This window comes from Pagrus pagrus, assembly GCF_965226575.1.
Source record: "Pagrus pagrus genome assembly, chromosome: 14".
NCBI lineage: Eukaryota > Metazoa > Chordata > Actinopteri > Spariformes > Sparidae > Pagrus > Pagrus pagrus.
Window position 1 is genome coordinate 6,678,256 of NC_140198.1, and position 26,041 is coordinate 6,704,296.

The 26,041-nt window shown below is 41.0% G+C and overlaps 1 protein-coding gene across 7 annotated transcripts in view; it reads right to left on the reverse strand.

The window, feature by feature from the left end:
* ncam1a (neural cell adhesion molecule 1a) overlaps positions 1-26,041 on the reverse strand; it is a 267,592-nt gene that overhangs the window by 61,769 nt on the left and 179,782 nt on the right. For 5 of the 7 annotated variants that reach the window (XM_084373255.1, XM_084373257.1, XM_084373258.1 and 2 more), the window contains exons 2-9: positions 25,139-25,213; positions 22,684-22,893; positions 21,045-21,188; positions 16,656-16,793; positions 15,265-15,382; positions 10,262-10,422; positions 9,216-9,358; positions 3,260-3,289 (exon numbers count right to left, since the gene is read on the reverse strand). In XM_084373255.1, coding sequence (XP_084229381.1) covers positions 3,260-3,289; positions 9,216-9,358; positions 10,262-10,422; positions 15,265-15,382; positions 16,656-16,793; positions 21,045-21,188; positions 22,684-22,893; positions 25,139-25,213 — 1,019 coding nt within the window. The remainder of the gene's footprint in view (positions 1-3,259; positions 3,290-9,215; positions 9,359-10,261; positions 10,423-15,264; positions 15,383-16,655; positions 16,794-21,044; positions 21,189-22,683; positions 22,894-25,138; positions 25,214-26,041) is intronic. The other 2 variants (XM_084373256.1, XM_084373261.1) reach the window with 1 other exon arrangement.

Here is a 26,041-nt window from a genome sequence, read left to right on the forward strand (position 1 = left end):
GAAAAACAGTGTATAGACTCATACAAAAATAATCCCCCACAATCTGCAGAGAGCCCACCGCCTGCATTTTCTTATTTCTTACATTTCTGTTTTTCCCTGCTTGTTCGTCTCCATGTTTATGCCAGATGGAGAAATCATCTGGTACACATTTTATTTTCTAATTGCTGACTCCAGCTCCTCTGAATAGTCTCCTTGCTACAATCATAAATAAAGGCCCGGACAACTTAATTTGTCGAACAAGCAGTCTTGATTGTTCTCCCATTGCCCTAGCCTAGTCGATGCTGATGCTGTAGTAAAATGGTGGTTAATGCAGTGTTTGTTGTTGTCATCCTTGTTGTAATGTCTTTTTTTTGCTAACAAGATCAACGGCAGCGCTGGGAACCCCTGGAGCTTAGTATCACCTCCTTAGGAGAGCCAAAGTGTGGCTCCAGGAACTACTAAAATGAGATCCTGTGACCATAGCTGAAATCTACATACGTTTAGTACATGTTATATTATTTCTGCAGTGGAAAAAGACGGTCAGCAGAGCTATGTATCAATAAGAAGACCTGAGCTTGACAAGTTGCGCCACACATGTCGTAAAATGGCCACTGCAGATAGCTAGGATAAAGGTTATGATAAGCTGTCTCTGAATTTGAGGGCTGGATCCTCCTGCAGGATGCGGCACATGAAGGTGAACCTCCTCCTCAAACGACCCTGTCTGCTAAAACTGACGGTGCGTTTAAGTGTTCCTTGTCAACTAATGTCCGACATTTTGACAGTCGGGTCCTGGTGGCCTTGCTGTAAAGTCACTAATCATGAACTCACCAAAAAGTTCATAATGAGGTTTACAGTGTGCTGTTAAACATTTAATTTATCTGTAAATCACCAGATGCGGCATAGATATCTCAGCCTTGATTCCATTACTTGCACCTTGCAGTAGTTCATCATTGGACTAGTTTGAGTACAGCATACTCACCGAAAGACCATAATTTCCATTCGAGGTAAATACAAGAAGCTGGTGCGATCTTTCCTCGGTTCATGAGTTGAAGAGGACTGCCTGAATGGACTATTCAGCACTGCTGGAATCAATGGCAGTCAGCAGCAGGTTATTACAATCAAACCCTGAACTGTTTCAAGCGTCAGGCTGCTTTCTAAAGTGCACCTCCTGAAATTATGAAACACTTTGCAGTTCTCTTTAGCGTAATACTACCTTTCAGGCTTCATCTATCATGGTGACTAATCATATAATGCCCGCTTGTTAGCGGCTTAATTGAAGTCTATCAAAGAGCTGAGATCAGTCAACAACTAATGGAAGCAAGGCCAGCACTGTTGTTGGTGACTACAGATTAGTTTGATCAATGCTGTACAATTCATCAACAGCAAATCAAAATGTTTAACATGGCAACGTTTCCGTCTTTACTGCTGGGCAGAGCCACAAGCTGACAATATCCTCCGGTGCCGTCCTTATCAAAGTTATTTTTGTGGCCGCCTCGTATTAAATGTTGTTTTCCACACTGCCAGATACAGAAACCAGGTTAATAAATACACTGTTTCCACTCTTACACCGCTCACCCTGTGGGGACAAGCAGTTTTAGAGAAACCAGTGATAAGAATAAAATGGACATGGACTGCAAACATCTCTCTCGACTGGCAGTCATCGGCCGACAAAGAGGAAAGCTTAACTAGGGCAAAAGGCTACTAATAGTATCTAGTTGTCTCCAGAATCAAGGGAAAACTACAGGGAACACACCATCAAGGACAGGAAAAGTTGATTTTGTAGACAGAATTATAACCAGACATGTCAGCTCCTGATACTGCAAATTGCTAAATAACCAAAAACATCATGAGACCATCACATTATATAAATATGCTGCAGCTGTGGCATGCAGAGCCTTAAATCACACAACCTGAAGGTGGCAGTTCAACAACGTGACGAAACACTTATCACATGCTGGGGTTTGTTAAACAGACCATGTGATGCAGTAATTGAAATAAACTTCACAGAAACAACAAGAAAAGAAAAAAGCAATGATTGACTGATTAAATCTCTAAAGCAGTCAGAGGCAAACTGAATGTTTATATGAGGCCAAGGCTGAGCGAGCTGTTGCAGCGTTCTGAGCTGCACAAGTTCATTTATCATGTGTGTTTCTTTTTTTTTAAACATCGGTTCACAGAGTTCATTCTGCATTTCACAGTGAAGCTTGGTGAGGCAAATTATTGTGCGTGTGTCAGCGAGTGAAGTTAGCTTGTTACATCGTGTCAGTTTTTATCTACCGACAGTAGTTCCGACTTTGATACGAGCCAAGAGTTTGCATGTTTCTTTCCATTGAAATGCTACAGCGGGGAGCTCGCGCACAAAGGCGTTTTTTCGGATTCATTATTAGATAGCCTTGCCATCATTTCCTATGGCGTGCTCGGTTTGATTCTTAAAAAAAGATTTCCAAACCGTCTTCTCTTGTAACGTCTGCACCTAAACTGAGCGCGCCACAAATGGAATCCCTTCCACTTATATTATATTGGGATGTGCACAGAAATCTCATGATACGCTGCTTTCTCAAAATCTGAACAAATAAACTAAATCTATCTGCCTGGCTCAATACCACAAGGGGTAAAGTGAGAAAACCTGTTTTTTTTTTTTTGTAATTTGGGTGAACTGATCCGTTAAGACTATTGTATAAATGAGGCCCCAGGTGACTGGACTCCCCCTCTGACTGGAGGTATCAGCTGCTGTAGTGTGCAGTCGGAAATAAAACCATGCAGGCTCCTGGCTTATGATAGCGGTCTACAATGTTTAAAAAACACTTAAGATTTAGTACAGCTTGGTGTGTTAGTGCTACGGCCGGCCCTCAGCAGAGCAGACAGTGTTTTCTACGTGAAGTTGAAGAGCTGCTGGCCGCCCGACAAACCCAACCCAGGAATCTGTTTTCTTCCCTGAATCAAGTCTGAGAACTAACCAGACCGTGCAGCAGGAAATAACAGCATGCTATATGGTAAAAAAAAAAACATCATCAACTTTCAGATACTGTGACTGTCTCTACATCTCAAGATGGAAAAACATAAACAACTAAATAGGGCAAGTCTAAATATGTACTGGAACTAAATGGATTAAATGTACTGTACTACGTGTCTAATGGTCTACGGTTTTTAGTGCACGACTAAATATAGCGAGCATTAAGTGTTGGCTCAGTGACAACACTTCTGCTCTGCCATTGAAAAGGGATGTGTAAGTCTGGGCTATCACAACTAGGGGTCGGGCTACCATATTTCGTAGCCATACCTCGTATTTGTCTGGTCGTGTCCAAGAAGCCTAGAGAGGACAAACACACAGGAAGCAAAGACAAACAGCCACACAGTGGAGCAAAGTAAGCGTTTGTAAAGGATCAACACAGAGTGAGTGCAGACTGGATTTACCTGCGGGAGATGAGCAATGATTTCATGTTTGAAGGACCATAGAGGTGAATGCTTTAGCTCACTGGCTACAAATACATCGCTGCCAATCATTTTTCCAGGGTACACCAGAGTGCATTTTCCCACCTTCCAGGTATTTTTTTTTGATTTGCATCCATTTTCAATTGGTGGGGAAATTAACTTGGAGTGGCTCTGAGATTGCTAGGTGAGTAAGGCAATCCATCATGGTGAACTTTGTGGCTGCTTTGCTATTGTATTGTTTATGCTAAAATAAGTCTACCGTGCAACAGTAATGTAGCTTTGATAAAGACTAATGCAGACGTAATGCTCACTGTGATAGATTACCCAACTCAAGTTTGTGCATTGATTTTCATTCCCTGGTGGAATAAATGGAAACCAGTGTTTGCCTGAAAGGTGGGATAACACACTCCAGCATCTTCAACACCTTACCAACTGTGGAAAGTGCGGCAGTAATGTATGCATGTTGTATAATCACGGGGCGTGAACATGGAAAAATCCTGGTTTTGTTCTCAAAAACAAAGTTTGCATAATCATTGATGCAGGATTAGAGGGATTTGGTGAATGAAGTTGTATTTATTACAATTATGTTTAAATCTGTCAACTCTTCAAAATTCAAAACAGAGCGTACGCAGTGTTAAAACCATTAAGTTCAAGTAAATGACTGCTTTGAGGTCAGGATTGCAGGCTTGACAGTTCGACTGTGTTCCGGGAATTTACAGAAATGGTCAAAAAGCCAAACTGGAGCATATTTTCCTGAAGCGGCATGGGGCCGTCTCAGTCTGTTATTAATTAATGCACTGTAATAAGGGAGAATTTGGAGGCACACTAAGGAAAACAGGGCACTGAAACTAATTATGAGACAGCCATTACCGGTATCTAGGGACTTTGTTTTTCTAATCAGAGGCTTTCTCATCACGGCATTCAGTGTTTTGATTAACTCGTTCATTTATGTACAGAACACAGGCGCACGCCACTTATCTTCCTTTAATAACGAGTACATACAGATATTTCTAATCTTGCCGTGCAAAGAGTAATACGCTATTAACGTGCAAGGAATCACTCCCTTCTCAGGATATGATATAGCGATAACTATACTTCTTACAAGGCGAGTGAAACTCTAAAGAGGCAGCAGCAGCTAGTAAAACGACTGTTCTGTCATTTCAGATCATCATGAATGTGTCGGCGCTCTGGTGTGATGAAATACCAGGACGTGTAAGGGAGGACGGAGCGTGGAAAACAGGAAACGGACCAGCGGTGAATGACGATCTGCTGAAAATTAGTGACAGCGATTACCAAATGAACAGCCGGATTTTCTGATTACAGCGGCATTAAATCAAAATTGATCTGACAGTGATAGATAGGAAAGAGAGGGAAGATGACGGGCTGTGAATGGAAGAAGATATTCAGTGACAACTGTGAGTGGCGACAGGCAACTCTTGCTTGCAGGTGGCAGATAAGATTCAGTAAAAACAGCCCTGAATGCACTGAATGTTTCCGCTGATTGGCAGCAACAAACGACACAGCTAATGGGAAAAACTGGGGGCACCCGAGCTGAATAAGAAATTATCTACTGATAATCCTCCGACACAAAGGTAAAAAGAAGAAGAGTTGAACAATCAGCGAGCATTGGGTGGAAAAAAAGAAAACACTGATGATTTTATTATTTGTAGAAGTTAAAAAGGGAACGTTTGGCTGAAGGTGACGCTCCAAAACAAACCATGAGGTCATTCAGTCCAAAAGACTAACACAAGTGTGAGTCTGGTGCAGCTAACGCACCCTCAGCGCACACGTTACTGACACTCTGCTCTCGTTCTTCTTAATCCTCTGAAACGTTCACCATGGAAATGCCATTATGTCTTCTTTTTCCTGGCATGACACCGAGGTGAAGACGTGCACTTTTTTTGCATGCGTTTCAGCTTTTGGCACACACCGGCTCCACGAGGCTGCACAGTCAGGTTAAAGTAATGTCAGTTTTTGTGTGCATTCGGTTTTTTTGGACTCATTTCACAAGTGAGTAAATTGCTTTTGATGACTAATTCAGCTTAACACTGAAATGCTTTTTCGACGTTTCATAAGCATTAATATTTCACTGTTAATTTAAAAGAATTAATCTAAGATTAGCGCAGTAGTTTTCAGAGCCTGTTATACTGTAAACATGCCAAATTTTGATGAATCACTCCTTTGAGCGAGATTTTAAACAGCTAAATGCTTTCTTGGCATGAATGCATTGAAGCTGGACTCAAAAAATAGAAAGTCATTTAAGATAGCTGAAAGTTTCTGGATTTAATTTATAGTGTCTTCTGACGACAAACTTTGACAAACAACCACTCAGCTTTTCACAGAATCTGGTTGAAAACTGCATAATTGTTTATTGGCGTGGAAATAAGGCCGCCTCTCCTCCCGAAAGGAATCTAAAAGAAGAGGGAGATAAACTTTTCAGAGGTAACAGCAGATGGTGAAAGGAGTTAATGTTTAAGTTATTTAATAATGTTTATTCCCTCAAGTGAAGCTGAGGAGGAACCCTCGAACAAAGAAGCAGCACAGATTGTGACACAAAGCTATTACATCTATGGGAATGTCTTATTAGCTTCCAGGCATATGGGTGGAATATAGGATGATATTAACACTAATTAAACCATATTAGACGCCGCCATTTATGGGAGGTGTTAAGGATAACGCTTTGCCACAGTGTTGCATGGACTTTAGCCTCGTCTCTATTTCTGGGCCGCATCATTCGAAGACTGCACTTGAAGACCGCAAGGGTAATTATTTAACAACGCTCAGTTCGGCCTTGGTGTTCTAGGAAGGCCACGCCTTTTTAGACCACGTCCTTTGAAAGATGCGACCCGAGAATTGAGACAAAGCTACTGACAGGCCAGATGGTCTGGTCCAGTTATGGACTTCATTTATCCTGGATCCAGATGGATGCAATGCAGAGTTAAAATCTGGCCCATCTTCCCAGTATTTCTGGTGATATAACCAGTGATGGCTAGAAATGTCAATGAAGTTATCTCTCAAAAGCTACAAAAAACATAATACAGTATGGTAAAAGCCAAAATGGCAATTATAGGTTTTGATTTTGAGTAGAAAGGTTTCAACTGCCGGTCCAAATTTGTTGTATTTGAAAGGACGGTGCATCTTGTCACTGGTTGGTGTTTTTCTTATTTTGTACTTTTTCAAAAGTTGACAAAGGCAAACAAAGATGTTCCTTCATCACCATGAGCCACACATATTTTACATCATCCTGCTCCAAATACTCCAACACATTCAACACTTAGCACACCGTTGCTTTTTTCTTTTCATGGAATTTGCTGACAATAACAAAAATACAGTACAACACCTTGTTCTGCAATTCTCTTATTATCAGTACCACTGACAGAGATACTTAATGTCTTGTGGTCTTTCCGAGTTTGGCGCTAAAGGTAGAACTGTTGATTTCCTAGTGATATATCTAATGTTAAAAAAATGGCAGCTTAAAGACACACTTCATCACAGTAGCTGAGTACAGCTGGACAGAGCTGTGAGGTAAAGTAGGACAGTATGGCCCAAATATTGCACAACTGAGTCCCTTTTTGTCCTTTGGGACAGTCCAGGACAGGTGGTTTCGCTGCATTCACAGTGTGTGTCTCTGAAAATAGTGCACCTATTGTTACGTTTGTACATCATTTGTAACATCCACGCAACAACTGTGTTCGAAAAGGTAAGGCAAGGGGTTCCTGCAGATCACTTCCAATTGGCAGGTCTGTTGTGTGGGAGAGCGCGATGAAGAATACATAGAGCGAGTGGTCGAGAATAAAAGCCAAACCTTAACATTTCTCTGTATTTCATAACGGTTACATCAAAAACGCATACAGACCTCTCAAGATTACTGAGGGAGTGGCCTCACAGAGATTTCACGAACTGCTGAATGCTGAAAGGTGGTGATGGGCTGGTTACCTCATGTACAATGACCTACTTTAATCACAACTTTGTATATTGCACATGACAGGGAGTGATTAAAAATTCAGCCGACTGAGCTGGTAGCGAATTTCGGTACCAGTACCAGTCCATAATCCGTGATTATCAGAAGTATTATGATGATGAATTATCATTTTCACAGTGTCTAACGCGGGCTGAGCCATTAACCAGCGTATGAGGTGTTCCTCCTGAATCCACTAACCTGCTAGAGGCAGCGAGGTAATTATCTTAATACTGTTTACTGCATTCACAGCAGAAAATTACCCTCTGAAGTGACTAATCCATCTACCGCTCACATGATGCAGGTTGTCAGAATGGAAGGTAAAGATGGATTTTTCAAAATTATACCACTTTAATGAGCTGATAAGAGCATGACAATAGATTTGGGGATGCGAATCTCTCTTTAGGCTGGTGACTGCCAACACGCTGTGACCACTGTAATGGAGAAAATTTCACCAGGAAGTGTATTCGGAGCTCGCACGTCTTAAGAAGCCAGCATGCTCTATAGCCAAAGCTTTAATCCAGTGTTATCGCCAGTGCTCCTGAAGGACACGAAGAGAAAAACGAGGCTATACACCAAAGCATGACAAAGATGGGTTAGGCGCTTCTTTATTCTTATATCACGTTCATCCTGAAAAAAAAAAAAATTGCCCACTCATTTCAAAAGTGGATAATCACAGCAGTTTGCCAGAGTAGCATAGCTAAGCACAGAACAGTCTGATTTTGGAGATAGAGGGAGACTCTTCTGGCTTCTGGCTTTTAACACAGCAATAATTAAGTTAATTTCTCTGAAATCATTTGCACTTAATTTTCTGTGAATTTCCGATGAGCACTTTTCATCGTCATTTCACAAAAATATTCCCTTTTAAATGCTAATGATTAACAGGGAGTGAAGTGGTACATATACTCTTAACAGCGCTGGGGAATATCATGCAACGGCGCTGCCTGGAAATTGGTTTTACGACAGTCTGCACACTCTCGCCTCCAGCACTCATGATGGAAACATACAAAATCATTAGTGCAATTCCAGCAGTGTTGGAGAAGGCTGCCAAAAGTTTAGAGAGATGGTAGAATCCAAAGTTTACTGTTCAAAAGATAGAATTCAGGTGGCGATATAGGATTTAATAAGAAGTTTGAGCTGACTGGACAACTGCTTGGCTATTAATGATCCGAGATTGGAGGGCTGGAAATAAAACACAACACAGTCATTTCAAGAAAAAAAAAAAGGAGGACCGCAAGTCAGAGGGACGGCGACTAAATTGCTGAAATATCCATGTGAGTAATGGTAGATGTGTCGGCTCTGCGATGGATTGAGAAAATGACTGATAATTCAGCAGAGGTTTGTTCAATAACAGCAATTCCTCAAGTGGTCCACATACAGTACATAACAGCATCTGCAGAGTCTTCGCTGTAATGCCCAAATAAAGTGCAGGTCATCACCGGCAGCTGGCGCACATTATGTTGTACAGCGTGGGGGTTTATTTGAGCTCTCGTCTATTTGAAACCTTCAGGATTACATTTAAAAATGATAGATTGCTTTATACATTTTGTATTTTGTTATGAATATCGTGCGGACGTTCAACATTGAACAGTTTAAAGAGTTCTGTGAAGCACAAAAATGAGAAAAACATACTGCATGAGTTTAATCATTGCCCAGGGTCGGTTAGAAAGACCTCTGTCGTTGTTTAACAATGTCGAGACCGGTTTGGACTCTTTATGGCACGATGCGTAAGGACACGATGATTCATCTGGATGATAAAAGTCCCCTGTGCGTCTGAACAAGACTAACTATTTGAAAGCGGTATAGTCTAGTTTTGTTAACAATAAAAGAAGAAATAAACCAGTACCTGCTCTCCTTCAGTGAATACCCTGTTTTCAAAACTCCAGGAGATGGTGGGTGTGGGGTCGCCCGAGGCCTCGCAGGTCAGGGTGACTTGTTCCTCAAACTCCGAAGTGGTCTGGTTATTCAGGTAGGTAATTTTGGGTTGTACTAGAAACAAGACAAAACAGCTGTAGTTGAAACAAAACTTTCTAAACAGGGTTTCACTAATCAGGACGCTGCAGAAATGTCCAGACATGAGGTATAGATTGTTGCGGCCTACTGCTAGTATCTGGTAGCACTGTTGTCCATTGAAGTTGTATCATTATCCCGCTAATACTGCATTCATTATATGGAGTACTTTATCTTTAACCAAGTAGTTACATGTACGGCAAACAATTGCCCATCTGGCCACTTCAGTCTTCCAACTACTGAGGAAAACTCTTGTGATGTGATCTTTAACAGCTTGTTGCTGAACAACAATTTCTGTTAGACAGTGTATTCATCAGAGAGAAAGAAATTACTGCCTGAAGCTCCTGAAAATGAGGTTGATGATTGTGGAGTTTGTGGGCTGTAAAACAACAAAAAGCTAAAGGAGGTTACAGAGCTCAGCAGAGCTGCTGCAGAGATGGCTGACGTCTCTCTGTGGTTTTCCATCACATGACGTTACTTTCAGCCATACATATTTATAAGCGGGGCTTTAAGTAGCTGTTACATATTGTTAGCGCTATTGTAGTAAAGTACACAGACAGGCTTCATTAGGGTTGGTTTCATACCCCATTGACCTATAATAGAGCTGCAAGAACATGATTACATAAGGCCAGCGCAAATGTCCTCATGAGGAGAAACTCTAGCGTGATATCTTTCAATGTCCTGAGGGGTGGCTTAATTAGTTTTCAATAGGACACGCTTTTCTTTAAACTATATGCTTCACGCTGTGTAACACTGCATCCAACCACTGGAAAAGGCTGTAGACAGCAAATGTCAATAAGTACAAAAGAAAAGGCCAGACAGAGAAAAAAAAAGAGCTACTGTTCTATATGCTATCGCAAGCGAATGGAGTTATTCTCTTACCGAACACGTTCAGGCTGACTTCCTCGGCTTTCTCTCCCGCCTTGTTCTTGGCGATGCAAGTGTAATCTCCTTCATCCACTTTCTTGACATCTTTTATTACCAATTCTGAACCATCCTCGTTCAGGCTGTACTTATCACCCGTTTCAAGGACAATGTTGTTACTGTAGCAGAGGGAGAAAGAGGGAAAAAGACATGTCGGGGCGTTCACATCACAAGTGTTTGCTTACACAACTTGAGGGGCCTACAAATAACTTTTTTAACTCGCTGACAATGATCCGTTTGGGGCTTTATTTCAGGAGGAGAGCAGCTGGCGCACAACAAAGGCTGGGAGACCAAAAAAAGCTGTCCTGTTCTATATGCCTCTGAGAACATCTCCAACATTTCCACAGCTTTTGTTTGCCTCAGCTCTCCTTTAGCCCGTACATCGTGTTTCTAAGAAGGCCATGCACCAATTTGATGATGACGCATGTTTTAAGAAAACCCCTCTCTCGCTCTTGAGAAGCAGAAGTCTTCACCGGAGGTAAAAAAAATCCTGTTTTCTGGAGAATTGAGAGTTGTTATGCACGCAGTGGCAGCCTTCCCGAAGCATTTTGCAGGCAGACAGTGAATGACAAACAACAAATAGAGCTTTACCCTTCTGTTTTTTCTCTGCCTCACCCATCTGTCCTCCCTACAACCTCGCTGTCTGTCTTCACTCACTTCTGGCCAGGAGCAGCGTCTCCCCTCAGCCTCAACACTCACATCACACACCAGCTTTGCTGCATGGAAGACAGCTGTGAGGATCATCAGAGTGTTCAATAGTCTTATTCACTGGTGTCTCTGCAAAACAGCCTTTTAAGAACCCTCTGCACAGCGGTGGTGCTACTGAGTGACAGCGGAAATGATGCACCATGAATATGAAAATATATATGGAGCTAGCAGCTGTATGAAGAGACATAAACGTTGTTTTTTCTGTGCTTGTCAAAACTGAGTGGTGATAAAGCATCACCAATTCAAACTGGATTAAGTTACTTAAGATATATTGTAGTGGATAAATCCATTATCATGTTTCTGTGCTGTTATTATTAATTTCCTGAAGAGTAGTAGTTACTTTGAATCTAGATATTTTAGGTTTGTTCCCACTGTTTCTGAAAGCTAGTTCTGTTTTGGATGTAGTAAGACAGATGCTAACGAATCAGAAAGAAGAACCTCCCCCATTTTTAATTTTTTTTTTTTTTTTTTTTAATTTCTCTATTTTTATTTTTTTATTATTTTTATTTTTATTTTTTATTTATTTATTTATTTTATTTTATTTTATTTTATTTCATTTTTTTAAAAATTTAATTTTATTTATTTATCTATTTATTATTTTATTATTTTCTTTTTTCCTTTTACTATGCCAGGCTTAAATTGTCTGTATTTTGTGCACTATTATTAGTGCTATGTTTTCTGTTGTCTCTATCTCTTCTGCTTTGCAAGAAAAAGTTTAATTAAAACATGTTTGAAAAAAAAGAAAGAAAGAAGAACCATTCTATAACATCAGATTCATCAAACAAGACCATAATCATGTAGCTCTGTGCTCCTGAGAAAATGTCAGCGCCAGTCTTATGTTTGAATGCCTGGACTATGGCCTCATTTACCTCACAGACAACCTGCAGCAGCGGCGTGAATCGCGACTGTTGTTCGCAAGACTTGAAAATGCCAGTTTGTTTTGAATAGAAATGTGCAATATGACTAATTAAATCCAGGCTAGCATCACTGATACAGATATGATACCAAAGCGGTACTTTGCACAAAAGCTCAATAAAATAACTTTTGCATCCCGAGTGAATCACTATCCCATGGTCAATGACGGTGATTACCGTTGCCAATAGCGACACTTTCTCTCACACTACACCTGGATAAAACCAGCCAGGGCCAAAAGACTCAGTGACTGAAGCCTGTCGCACCCTTGCAGCATCTTTTCTCTCCTCTTCTTTAAATAGCCGCTACATTACCTCATCAACTCTTTCCTGTGATTTAATCTGAGATACTTAACAAGGTTTTGCAGTGTTGCCACAGTACCTCACACTCCTCTCACACACACATCACACACAGTGTCTTTGCTGTTGGAAGAACTGAAAAAGCTCCACAGATGAGCCATCGTCAATGACGGCTCTCTGTCAGCGCCGCCTCACGCACAGAGCCGTAGTTCACATATGACTTGAGGAGAAGTAGTTTCAACCGGGTGTTATTTGAACTAGATCCTGGTTCATTTTAACTGCGTCCCTGCTGATAATAAGTCGCACTTTAACCCCAAATGACTGAGTTGAGATATCAATCTTTTATTATGAAAAGTGATCCCACAACAGAAACGTTTGGGGTCGGGGATTTCAGAATTTCTATTTAATTTTGAGATAATGACTGTAAACTGCCGGATGCACATTTAATCAATGTTTCATATCTTATACTGCTCATCTTATCTTCAGCTTATATTCACAGGCTGTGGAGATCATTTAGGCTTCGACTAAAAATGAAAGGGTTTCGGTTTCTTTGCCAACAAATGCTGATCACCGATTCCATTTGAATTTGTGAGTTTTAGTCATTAAAGGTTAAATCGGAACTAAATAAATTTGACGAGTGATTTGTGAGGACTAAATCGGGTTAAACGGTATTAAAACATTGATGTTGTGTGTAAATGAGATCTTAGGAAACACCCGCATCAAATCAGAACATAGTCATCACGTATAACATATCAGCCCTCCTCCGGTGCAGTACGCTTGATAAACTTTTTTTTTTTTTTTTTTCCATTCCTTCTAATGTTTGCAAGCAGCAGGTCGAGCGAACGTTAAGTCGGGCATGCTAAAGTCTGTAGTTTATTCCTCACACCGGATGCTCTCTCGATTTCCTCGCTGTCATTATTTGAGGCTATCTGCTGTTCTTACCAGTCGCTCACACCTACTGTACATTGTTAGCCTATCATCTTTCTGCTGCCTTCAAAAGATTTAATTCTCCCTTTGCCTTTGGTGCGGCAGCTTTTATGCCTGCCCTCCGTCTTCCCATCGCCATCCAGTCCACTCAGATTTCTCAGCTTCATCACTTTATCAGCCTCAGCAGAGTCATCAGCCACCACGAAACCTCCTCGCAGAGTCTAAGTGTCTTTCTGCCAACACTTAATCATCATATATAATCTGTCATAATAAACAATTTTCTTCATTCACTTGTCTCCCCTGATTCATTTCTTTTTTTTTCCACCTCTACTCAGCCATATGACAGCTCCATCTCATATGTGCTACGTATTGAATGTTACAAAATCTCAACCTTTTAACACATATGTTAAAAACACATGTTACCATGGCGAGGCAAGGTGCAAAGTTATAAGCAGCTAATGAAACCGGTTGCAGATTGTCCGTGTGTGAGTTCCTGCTATATAACCACACCGACCGCATCAGAAAAGTATGCAATTTAAATAATGTGTGCGGAGTGAAAACCTGCCTAATAATGCTGATCAAAGCCCTGTTTGCACTTACGCAAATGTAAATACATGTAAATCTAATCATTTCTCCCACACGACTATTTACAGGCAAGGCCATGCAAATTCATATTTATGCCCCATTTACAAACACTTTACAACACCGACTCCTTTAAATGTATGTTATGCGTATGGAACGCTTTCAGATGTGGGCCGAGCATTTTGAATAAAGAGCTCAGCCAGAAAGGCAGCGAGAGGCGTACAGCACCAGCGGCGAGGGAGAGAGTTTTTCTTTTTTATCTCCGATTTTATCAGAAGGCGAGATTCATGAAGGCGACCGTCCCCGGTGGATTACTGCTAAATCTGAAACGTGCAATTTGAACTTGCAGTAAGCGTTGAAGTACCCTGTCAGATGGAGCACAACTTGATTTTAATTTCTATTCAAAGGGTGCAATAAAAAAACACAAAAAAATAATAAATAAATAAGTTCTTGGTTCAAAGAACTGAGTTGAAATTCTGAATCTGATGCTGAATATTTTGTATCATGCCTACAGTGGACAGGTGAATAACTCTTTTAACACATTTTCTACCAGTTGAAAAAAACATGACTCAGATTTAGTACAAAGTTAAGTTAAATTTAATCGAAAGTTAAATCGAAATGCTGGAATACTGGAGCTTTCGGGCTGAGGCCACAGAGACTGAACTCACAGCAAGCTCTGCATTGGATAAAATTAATTAAAGAAATAAGAAATAAGCTACTCTTCTACAAAAGTGCATTGAATGCTTCATATATCAACTGGATTTTGGAGGATTTATGTTCTTTTCTCCCCTGTGTATTCAGCATCCTGATGCTCATAAGTCAAACAGTAATGTAATGGATGTAACCCTTTCTTCTAGTGTTATATCCGTGGTGTGCCATTGTCATAATGTCCAGCAGCTGGAGACAGAGATAGGCCAAAAAATATCCCTGAAAAAACACTCCTCCAGATTACTACATGGCCCTTTGATCCAGGTGGATATGGAGCGATAGAGTGTATCCTGCACTGGAGGGCACGGTCTCACTAAGTGTCATTGATAAAAATAAATAGCTTCCTGAAAAGATAAAGCAGAGGGCTGATTTGATAAGGAAAGTTTGTGACTAAGTGAACTGACCTGGATGTACAGCCATTACAGTAGATCCTGGTATTCTTTAAATACTGACCCAAGTGTTTGTTTATGTGTGTTTTTCATTTTGCCTTACGTTGCTCTACATCATCGTTATACAACTTGATCTTATCAGGCTGTTTTTGACTCCTTGGCGGATTGCTTCTAAGAAGAAAACAGTGTTTGTGAGAATATACTGTACTGCCTTGATGTATGCTTGAAGTATTTTTGGCTTAGCTGTCTTTGAAGTTTTTAGTGAGGCGAGATAGTTCACTCCTGACTGTGTGTTTCTTTTTCTTCTTCATTCTTTTTTTCTCCTTGGAGGTCAAGATAAGAGAACAACAAAAGGGATTCATCTTTGTGACGGCTCAGATCTACCCCTGATCCTATACTCATCAAAATAGGCCAATGACAGCGGCGGGTGACGTACTGTGCCCAGGTAACGGTGGGTTCAGGGAAGCCGTCTGCATCGCAGGCCAACAAAGCAGAGCTACCGATGTCTGCTGTAGCGTTGACGTCCGTCTGCCTGGCACGGATGGTGGGAAGGACTGAAAAAGAGATGAAAGATAAGTAATGAGTAGATGCAGCAAGTGTATTGAAAGTCTGACAGGGTATACTGAAGAGGCTTCGTCAAGATATATGGACTTAAACTCATGATTCATAACCTTTGTGGGCGGATTGATTCTGTCATGATGGACGTACAGTAGGACAGCAGTGGCTGTTGCCAGTTAATGAAAATCTTTACACACCTAATGTGTAATGTTGGTGATCCTTCCTGGAAGGTATTATAGTATATACTGAATGAAAGAGCAACACATACTGAAAATTAAACCTCACCGGTGTCCTGGAGATAATGTGGGGAGAAATTGGCAGAGTCGTTGACTTTATTATGTAAAAATGAGATTATAAGCATAAATGAAAATTGAAAGACTTGCGCCGTACAAAGCCTTCCGTTTCTCTTTTCCAAAATTAGGTTTTGACATTTAGAAGGCACACGCAGACATTTCGGCTTGTGTTAGAGTAAAACCATACAGCAAGTGGAAAAAAAAACCTTGTCCACCATGAACATTCGTATTCATTTAACAATAATCTTGCTAGTAGTTGTTTTGGATGTCTTTCTCTGAACCAGAGAGACTTGGACAGGTTGATAAAACATGTAAAGAACATGAACAACACATCCTAATAACCCTTATCTTAACCCTAACCCGAATTTATGAATGATTCCCAAAACAGTATATACCTGTACGACCATTGGAGAGTACCTTCGGCAGGCGTTGTGAAACAGTTTCAAACAGGCACCAAAACTACTTGGTTAGTTTTGGGAATAGATCAGGATTTGGATTTAAATAATAAGTTACGTACAAACATGTCACGACATGATGCACGTAACGTAATGTTGTTTTAAAATCAACCTAGACTTTTGGGTTCACACAGGACACAGACATAAATCTCATGGGTAAAAGCCTGTGTTTGACCTATCCACCCAGCCCGACCTCCTTATACAAGAGACTTTGTCGCTATTTATACTACCTCACCTGACCTCCTCTTTTGCTCCTACAGCCACTAGAGGTCTGTGCCTAACAGCTAACACAAGTCTGATACAGTTTTAATAAGCTGCTTGCACAGACAACCTATACAGCCGTGTTTTTTGGGGAGGACAGACACGACTGACTGAACTAACACCAAATCAATCGTATTTTATATCTTACAGGAACATTCTCTCTGGGTCATCATTACTGTAACCTACCATGCTGAGCACCGACTCCTTTATGAGTATCAGGACCGGCAGGGAGCAGAAGGTGAAAGAGATGCAGTGCTCACCGTTAACAACGACCTTGATCATCCTGAAGTCAATTTCTCCCCTGGCCATGACACGAGCCTCGCAGTTGTACATGCCCTCATCCGTCTTCTTGATGCCGCGGATCTGCAGGTGGCCATTATCCACGATCTTGTATCGCACTAAAACAGAAAAGGGAAACAGGAATCAGTAACTTATCACAAATGGTGTTCGAGATTAGGGAATGGATCACAAAACTCCAAATGTCAAATGCTTGAATGCAATTGTTTCAAAACTGCCAAAGAGATCTCAGATCTGACAAAGAACCAACAAGTGCCTAACAGAAGTGTAACAGCATGATTATTTCCTCAGCCTTGAAACTCTGACTGCGTGTACTTAAAAACCAAGTAATGGCTCAAGAGGAACATTTAAGAACTGAAATACTTCACTTAAGTGCTCAGGCAGGAAGTTGGAGCCAGATTCAAAAGTCCCAATTATCCCTGGTAATCACGCAAGTGGTTGGAAGAACACAGAGCCCTGCATGACACCCTGGCTGAAACCAGACATATTTCAGCAGTGTTTAACAAAAATCATAGTCTGACAAACAGTCGCACCTCTAATTACAGCGGCCATAAACACACAGTAAGAGGTTGAGCCGTCTTAACTGAAACCAGGTGTTGTTTCTCACACGTTTCTGGGGAAAAGCGCCCAGCGTATTATTAAAATCCAGCGCTCTGACCACATCTGATTTGAGAGCTATAAGATGAGGTGCTGAGTCATGGTTTGTTAGTTTTAGTCCCCAATTTGGAAAGTTGTATTTTGCACTTATTCAAAATGTGCGACTGGACAGTGTGTACTTTAAAACTCACAGGATTAGACATTGTGGCTTTTTTTTTAGGGCGTAACTTTCACAGGGGATGAGAACTCCTCTGCAGGAGTCCAGTGCCGCAAGTCCTATTTCCATGCTAATGAGTCGGCGCAAGATTTTTATTCGTTACCCTATTTAAGAGAGAAGGCTGCTGTGTTAACTCAAGAAACCCTGTGTGCTACAAAACCACTCTGGTGCAAATAATAATGCAACGAGTGCTAGAAGGGACGCTGCCTTGGAATAGTTGAACATGTTAAGATGTGCGCACATTATTGCACAAACGACTCCACCCAACTACAGTGGTGTCACCACAGCTCCCTGCCAGTCGTGGAGGATAATTAAGTACATTAACTGTTCCTCTACACTGGACATAAATGAATAAAGCTGAATGTGATTGGTTAATATGAATACTTAACTCTCAGACTAATATTACAAATCCACACTGGCTTCTCTAACAGAGCCAATTTTAATGTCTGGCTTTTTTACCCTATCATAGCAGGACATATCATAAGGTAGCTCTACAAAGTAGTTGCTAATGGTATGAACAGTGATTCTGATACCTGATGTGATAATGCCCCATGAACCTCTATGATACAGCCACCGCTATTAATAATTGTACAGGTGAAATTGAAACTCACTGCCTGAGGTAGAAGCAGGACTATCACCCGCTGCTTCCCGGATAAATGCTTCTACTACATCCAGCGTGCTGCTCCCTCACATCCACCAATTACTGGGATACAAGGATGTAAACACGCTCAACGTATAGCGCCGTATGATGTCATTTTTTTTACATTCTGAATTCTATTGATGTTTTTCAATGATTTACATTCACGCGTGATGTCCTCTTCTATTGAGGTTGCACTATGCGCACTGTAACAGTCATATTGTTCAGCTCTGTAAGGCTGGCTGCAGGGAGACCAATTATCCTGGCAGCTGTGTTGGTTATGTGCGAGTTTGGCCCCGTTTTTTAAACAGATAGCATGTTGAAGAAGCAGGTGGAACAGTACAGCAGGACGGACTCGATGATACTCTGGTACAACAGCAGGAGTGAAACGTTTGAATGCGGACAAAACTACGAACATATGTCCCATCGCTGATTTTCACAGCAAGGTTGTTTTCTGCTTCCTGTCTGCGTGCACATGTAAATCAGTGCAGACTCCTCCACGAGCTGTGAGCTGCAATGTTCAGCGTAGAAAGGACGTGAAAAAGTAATGTCATAATATTTAAAGTCAAGCCTCTTTTGAGCTTAGCGTGGTATTCATACTGACAAGAAAAAAATGAGCGTTGCAATTTCTTAACCAGCTCTTAATTCATGTCACATTGACACATATTACTATGACAAAGCTCTGATAGGGGTTTCTTAACAATGCAACACGCACCATAGGGTTAGGTCAACTGCTGCTCTGAGGAAAATTAGATAAACAGTTTTCAGTTTTCAGTGTCGGTTACAATTAGTGGTTTTTCCAGTGAAAAACACATTCCTTGACCAGACTCCAAGAATAAAGGCGGCCTTAGCACAACACTGTGGTGACTCCAGGCTCTCCAGCGGTCACCAAAAGGAGGGGTTACTGTAAGGTTAAAAAAGGACTCGGTCCAAGTGTGAAAAACCAAACCCAGTCTCCCTGCCTCAGTCTTCACACAGCAGATTTAAAGTTTTAGTTGAACTCTCTGAGGTAAAGCTGCTCTGAAGTTGCCAGATGAACTCATTTACAAAAAACTGAGTATATCTGCTACACCGCTGAGACCACCCTCATTTTATTGGCAGAAGGGGCCGAATACTGAGAAGTTTGTGACTTTTTTGTGAACTGTCGGATGTTTCGCGCATTATGAATAGCGGGAATTGTTTCTCCAAATCTTCAGTCTTAATTACTCCCAACTCCCGCGCTGTTCTGCTCAGCGGTCATGGTCACCTCTCCAAACCTGCGTCTGCTGCAGAGCTCCTTTTTCTTTTTTTTACCTCAGGGTTTTCATTGTCCTGTTTTTGATCAGAAAACCTTGCATATCAAAATGCAGACGAAAGGGTTTTGATATTAATTCAAATTATACTCAGTAGTCAATTATGTCACTTGGCAGACTACATGGTGTAAAGCATATTCAAGAAAGTAAATTGAGTAAAATTACAGTCACAAAAAGTGACTCAATTACTGTAATTTGAGTAGCTGTAATTAGTTACTTCCACCCCTGACATCACCATGATGCATTCATGTGTTCATCAGCTATTAATATCTTCAGAATGAGTACTTTTACTTTCGATAAAAATTGAAATGCATGTATTTTACTAGTCACAGTATTTCTACACTGCACTGCTACTTTTACTTAAGGACCAGATCTGAGTTCTTCTACCTTTGCACAGCAGTTGCAATGGTTCACAGTGTCGAGCCACGACAGCAAAGTGTCTTGAAATGCTGATAAAGATCTTCTCCTGCAGCACCGTTCACTTCTACAGTGTTTATTTGTATGTTCCAAACCCTCGCAGTTTGACTGCAGCAGAGCTAAATACCTTTGTTACATGTCACGCTTCATAGCTCGGAAGCGTGTTTACTGGCAAATCAACAATTGTTTAGAACATGGGGATCAGCGGAGGAGAAAAGGCTTATAAGGCGGGAGTGGTTGGAGAAGTTTCTAAGGACCTTTTGATGTTTTTGTTTTGTTCTCTTTTGTTCTTTATTTCCTCTCCGTTGTGACTGTGACTCACCATTAGGATCCATGGTAACAACTGCAAAATCAAAGCTGATTTACAGCTTCCGTCCTCTGTTGGGGAGCGAGCTACATACTTTTCAAAAACCTCCTTTCAAGCCTCAAGGCAGTAAGTTTTTGATATACTCAGAAGGCTGATTTTCAGCGGAGTGCGCTGCAGTTACAACAATGAGCAAACTTGGCAATCCAAACGATGGGCAGAGGACTACATCCAACTGTGAGCTGTCAAAAACACTTCTACCACAGATGTGCTCCCAAAACACCCATTTCTATTTCTACATGTGTTAAAAACTAAGCTGGCAAAGAAAAGGCTGGCAAAGATATACATAAAGAAAATATACAATGACATTGACAGTAAAATTACCTCTTTTCACCTGCTGAACTAGCTAGTTTGGTAGCTCTAGATTGCGTTTTTTTGTTAGTGACAGCATAAATTACATTGTTAGCCGTTCTATTCCCCTTCCACTTTTCTCTCTCTTTCTTCAGTGTTTTCAGATTATTTCAGTCTCCAGAGTCGTTTTCCTCCATTTGGGGAACTTAAAGTCCAATCTGCCCTCAGACATCTTTTCTAGTGACAATAACCACTTCTTGCTCGGCCGGAAAATACAATTTCCGTGTCCGTGCATCATCTATGAGGTCTGAAAGTTCCCCGCTGAAAATGCATGGTTTTTGTTCATAGATGATGGGCAGGAGGAGAAGGAGATGAGGAAGAGGGTGGAAAATTGATTGGAAGGCATGAATTGGCTGACATCATTGGCAGGAAGCTAAGGTGACTGCTCAGAGAGTCAGGGGGAATGAGATGGGATGGCAGGCTGAAGGCGAGGAAAGTGGCTCAAGCATTGGAGCATTTTTATTTGGACTGGCTCACCGTCTTTGGCGACCTGGATCCTGACGCCTTTATGCTTCCAGATGATGGTGGGCGGCGGCGAGCTGACCACATCGCAGACTATGTCGGCGTCGTCCCCTTCGTTGAACTCTTGTGGGCTGGGAGCGCTCTCGAAGGTGATCTTTTCTGTAGGAAGATGCGACACATACACAGACATTACACGACTTTATAAATACCTCATCTTTCAGACTGACACTCCTATGTGGCATATTTGCTCTGCTTAGAAAAATCTAACAGTTGATTAGCGGTGTAACACGGCACCATATGGCTGAGCTTCTGCTTCTCTAATAAATGTTTTTTTGGTTTTGTTTTTCTAAATCACAGATGGTGTGTGGAGGTAGCTGAGGTAAAGGCAGTTAGACTCTTCGTCTGCGTTCCATTGACCATAAAGATGAATGACATGACAGCACCCCTGAAGTGAAGCCAAAACATCTTGATCGCCCCCCGGTGGCTGGCTACAGTATGGCTTATAAACTGGGCCCTCTCTGTTTTAGTAGATCAGACATGGGTCGAACTAAAAACTCCCACAACATGTACGTCAAATACAGTTTTGATTTCTGTCATGTTAGGTACTTTTCACTCTGCTGATGTATGTTCATACATCAAGTGTTCATTTTTCTGCTAATTTTGGTTTTAATCAGTTGTTTGATGCTATAAAAAACAGTGTGTGATGTCATGATTGACAGCTGAACCCTGCTTGAAATGAGTAAGGCGGATGTGAGGGCAGGAACCCATTACCGTGGCTCCACCAAACGATCCCTACTGTGTGGACTCTGGCTCCAAATGATGTCACCAGCGTCATTTTTTATACAGCGGGAGGAAGTGAAGACACGTCCTCTATTTATTTCGCCACAAAGCAAAGTGATGTCATTCAGCGGGACGCTGCAACGGCCAGTAAAACTTCTGTAGTTAATTAAACTTTAGCTGATAGTTATTTCTCTTTTAACAAACATTTAAATGCTTTATAAACCATTTATTAAATACTGTGTAGTTCATTTATAATCATTATCTGGATGGCCACTAATTACTTAATTAATATGAACCTGTGATTATAAACTGCTACCAATTACGTTTTACTATTTCTACTGTTTGCTGGCGAGAGTTGTGAAATCCTCCCTCGTTATATTACAAAAACGCAGTGGAGTGAAACTTCTAACTTATTACCTCCAAACAGGACTTCCTGAAACATATTTCATTGACCTGCCTGAGACAGCACAGGCCCAGAAATACAGCCCAGTGCATTTTTTTGTTTTTAACACAGGGCTGCTTTTGGTATGATTATGAAGCGCTAGGGTCAAATATGTGAAGTAAGCTTCAGTTTGTCAAAACAAACTGGAGGAGAGCAGAGCGGAGGACATTTTAATGAATAGTCTGGAGATTTTTACCAAGAAGACCAAGATATCCAGGAGGACATTTTCAAGTTTCATCTTGTTTAGATTCACTTTATAGCCTTTAAGGCGCATACTTTTCCTTAAATGGCAACACTTCTCGGGTTTATAAATCTTAAATGTCTTTTCTCTAAAACTAAAGCATACAGTGTACAGAAGCAGTCTGATCCTGTCTCCTAGACCTTAGATTTATATTGTGCTGAATGGTTTTGCGATTAAACACTCAGACTTACGGAAGATCTTCACTTGCACTGTGGCCTGAGCTTCCTTGTCTCCGCTCTTGGCCACACACTTGTAGATACCGGCACTGTCCACGTTGGCGTGGTATATGGTGAGGGTCGACGTGGTCTCATCGCTGCGGCTCACAAAAATGTCTGGCCTGTTGGGAAGGATCTTCTCCCCGCTGGGGGCGTACCAGTCTATGTCTTTAGCATCTCCCACAACTGAAAAACAGAAAATGAAGAAGGAAGAAAGGAAGTTAGAAGTCTTTAAGAAGCTGACACATAGAAATAAAACTGCAGTATCCAGTTTAGTTATTAAAAAAAGCAGAACTTTGCTTTGTTGCTTTGCAGTTTTCAATGAGCCTAGCTATGCCCCCTGCTTTGCTAGATGTCTCGGTTGGATTTGAACTCTGGAAACTACTTGCATCTTTTCAGAATGCATGTTCGAATTCATGTTTGAATATTGTATTCATGTTCAGTGACATCCCTGATGTATTACATAACTGTGCAACAACTTTAACATGTTCAAGCAAGACTCTGTCCTCGCATGATGTTCTCTGAGTAAACACGTAACGATGAAAGATGAAACACAGTCTACAAGTCATAGAGGCTCATATCTACACCCTATTAATCAATTATTCTTTGTGTGAAGATGGCTTGGAAACATTATTGTTGAATCAAAACCAATCTCCATACAGTGGTTGTCTTTTTCAAGATCAAACTAAATATGAAAATAAAACATAAAAAGAATGGTATAAATAATTTGTATTTGCTCAGTAGGACAGAAGATTATTCAGTAGGACGCAGCTTGCACTAAAAGAAAAATTCAAACATCTTTTCCCCATCATTTATGTTTAATGAAGACCAGAGCGAGCTGACACTTCCCTGAAACATACTAATGCAATCTCATTCAAGCCGAAGGCACGCTCCTTCAAGCCACAGAGAAAAATCACTTAGTAAAATAAAGAAAAAATGTCAAGGCTTACATAAACATGGCATACGTAGGCATCCATGCAGTTATTCAGCATTGCATTGTATGGCTTTTCTGCAAGCAGCAGTGTAACAACAGGTCAGCAGATGGAGTCAACTGGTTACTGTTTCAGTCTTGTAGCTGTTTTAACAGGTCAGTTCACCCAAACTACAGAAAAACATATTCTGATGTTGTTTTTAGGTAATTTTTTTTTATTTTTTTTTATCTATCTCTGCAGATAAATGGCCTTGTCTATGAGATATCCACCTCCAACCCCAAATACAGTTGAAGTTAATGGGATGGATGCTCGTGATCTATAAAAGCAGCACATCTCTCCGGAGATAGTGCCCCCATTCAAGGTAGAATAGACTACTTAACATAATCAAAAATCTTACAAATCTTAAGAGTAGTTGTTGTCATGGTGATGTGGGGGTAAAAATACCAAACTGATCTCAGGTTGCAAATGAACATGACGTTCAACAATGCTTATGTGGCTGCATCTGCTGCCTCATCCTTCCACACTCTTAGTTTCCTGTTGCTTTCTCATTGGATATGGTTTACCCGCTGTCTAAGACTCGTCTGCAAGGTCCTCCAACTACAAGAACACTTAATTGTTTCTAGCTAAAAACGAGGTCAAAATGCTTCTTTGAACTGCTCAAACTGGAAAAAACTGATGTGGGAAGTACACAGATGTTTTTGAAGTGGGATCAGCGACAGACTAACCATGGCAACATGTTTGTAGTTAGCGCAAAACTTGCTGTTTTTTTTATTCATGAAAAAGAAAAATGTACAGTTTAGTACGTGGAAACAATGGAAAGATATGTTGCTGCTTATGAGTGTAATCATATATTGCTTTAAGCAACAGCATCAAGCTTTATCCTACATTTACTGTATTAGGGTGTAGGTAAAAAAACACAAAACCTTCAAAGCCTGCCCAGATGAGACCACAACTATCTACATGTCTAGATACAAGTTTGTTTTGTTATTGGAATGAACCGAACTGTAGAGATAATAACTAGGAACAACCTTGACTACCAGGATTTTAGTCATGTACTGTACGTGCTATAATGTCACACAGCTGACCAACCTCATCCAATACCAGCTGCATCTCACCCAAGTTGACATCTGCACATGTGATTCAACGCTGGAAGGAGAAAGTCTAAGACTTCTCTCTCATTATCTCTTCAGACTGCACCTCTCCCAAACCTCCTCTAAGCCCTCGTCCTTACCTGCCTCTGATCTCATCTCCTCACTTCCTCCTCTGAGTAAACTGCTCAATCTATCCTCGTCTTTTCGTCGTTTTTTGTAGCACCGTCTTGTCTTTTGCATTGAATTTCTTCAGTGCTGAACTGGTAATGAGTACAAGTATCATTACCTAAACTCACTTGTATCACTTCTATAAAATTAGCTGAATTAATACTGTGAATGTTGTTATATGAGGTGACAATTGCAACAATCAAGCTGTTTTTAATAAGGCGTGTTCGAGATCACTCTTACCTTCACAGAGGAAAAATTTGGAGTCTCCTACGCTGATCTCTCCTTGTGTCGGAGTGATTTCCACCTGGATGGCAGCTGGGGAAAAGAAAAGAAGACAGAAGAAAATGTACATGAGAAGTATGGTGACACGGGGGCGAAGCACGTAAAGGCGAGGCTCAAAATCAAATTGTTTTGCCTGCGCTGAAGAATACCCATTTTTCAGGCATGCCCTCGATGAATGAAACTCTGGGATGAAATTTCCATGCTCAGTCGAGTGCAACATCTCCATGTGCAGATGGGTTATGAGTCAAGATTTTCCACGAGGAGATAGTAGAACTGCCAGGTTGTTAGCGGGTTCACTTGTTGAGGATTTATTGTACAACAAAGTCATTTGTAGCTGTGGTGACTGAAATTCTGCACTTGTTTACAATATGTGACACAACAGCCCAGTCTCCAGGATAAAATGTTGGTAGTTAATGTTTCTGCAAACCACTGATACGTTCACACTTGTATGAATCATAAGCTCTCTGCCATATTGACATTTGTGCACAATGTGTCATATCTTGTTCACATTACAGTTAATGACCTGACTGTTATATCGGGAGGTGCAGAGGATCTTGGTGGAGCAGATGAGAAGGCTGCTAAGCCAGTGACCGCTGTTCAAGACTGCGTTTCAACATTTGTAAACATGAAACCACCAGATATTTTGCAGGAGATCTCTGGCAACTAAAAAAAAAAGATTTTAACTCAAAGCTGGGACATCTCCAGCTGTGTTTGTGACGAACAATACAAGTCTTTTAAGTCAAAACATGATCTTTCCCGAACCCGAACCAAGGGTTTTTGTGTAAAACTAACCAGAGCATAAGCTCCATGTTGTCACAGAAGAAATTTAAAAATCCTAAATAAAAACATAAAGTTGAAAGA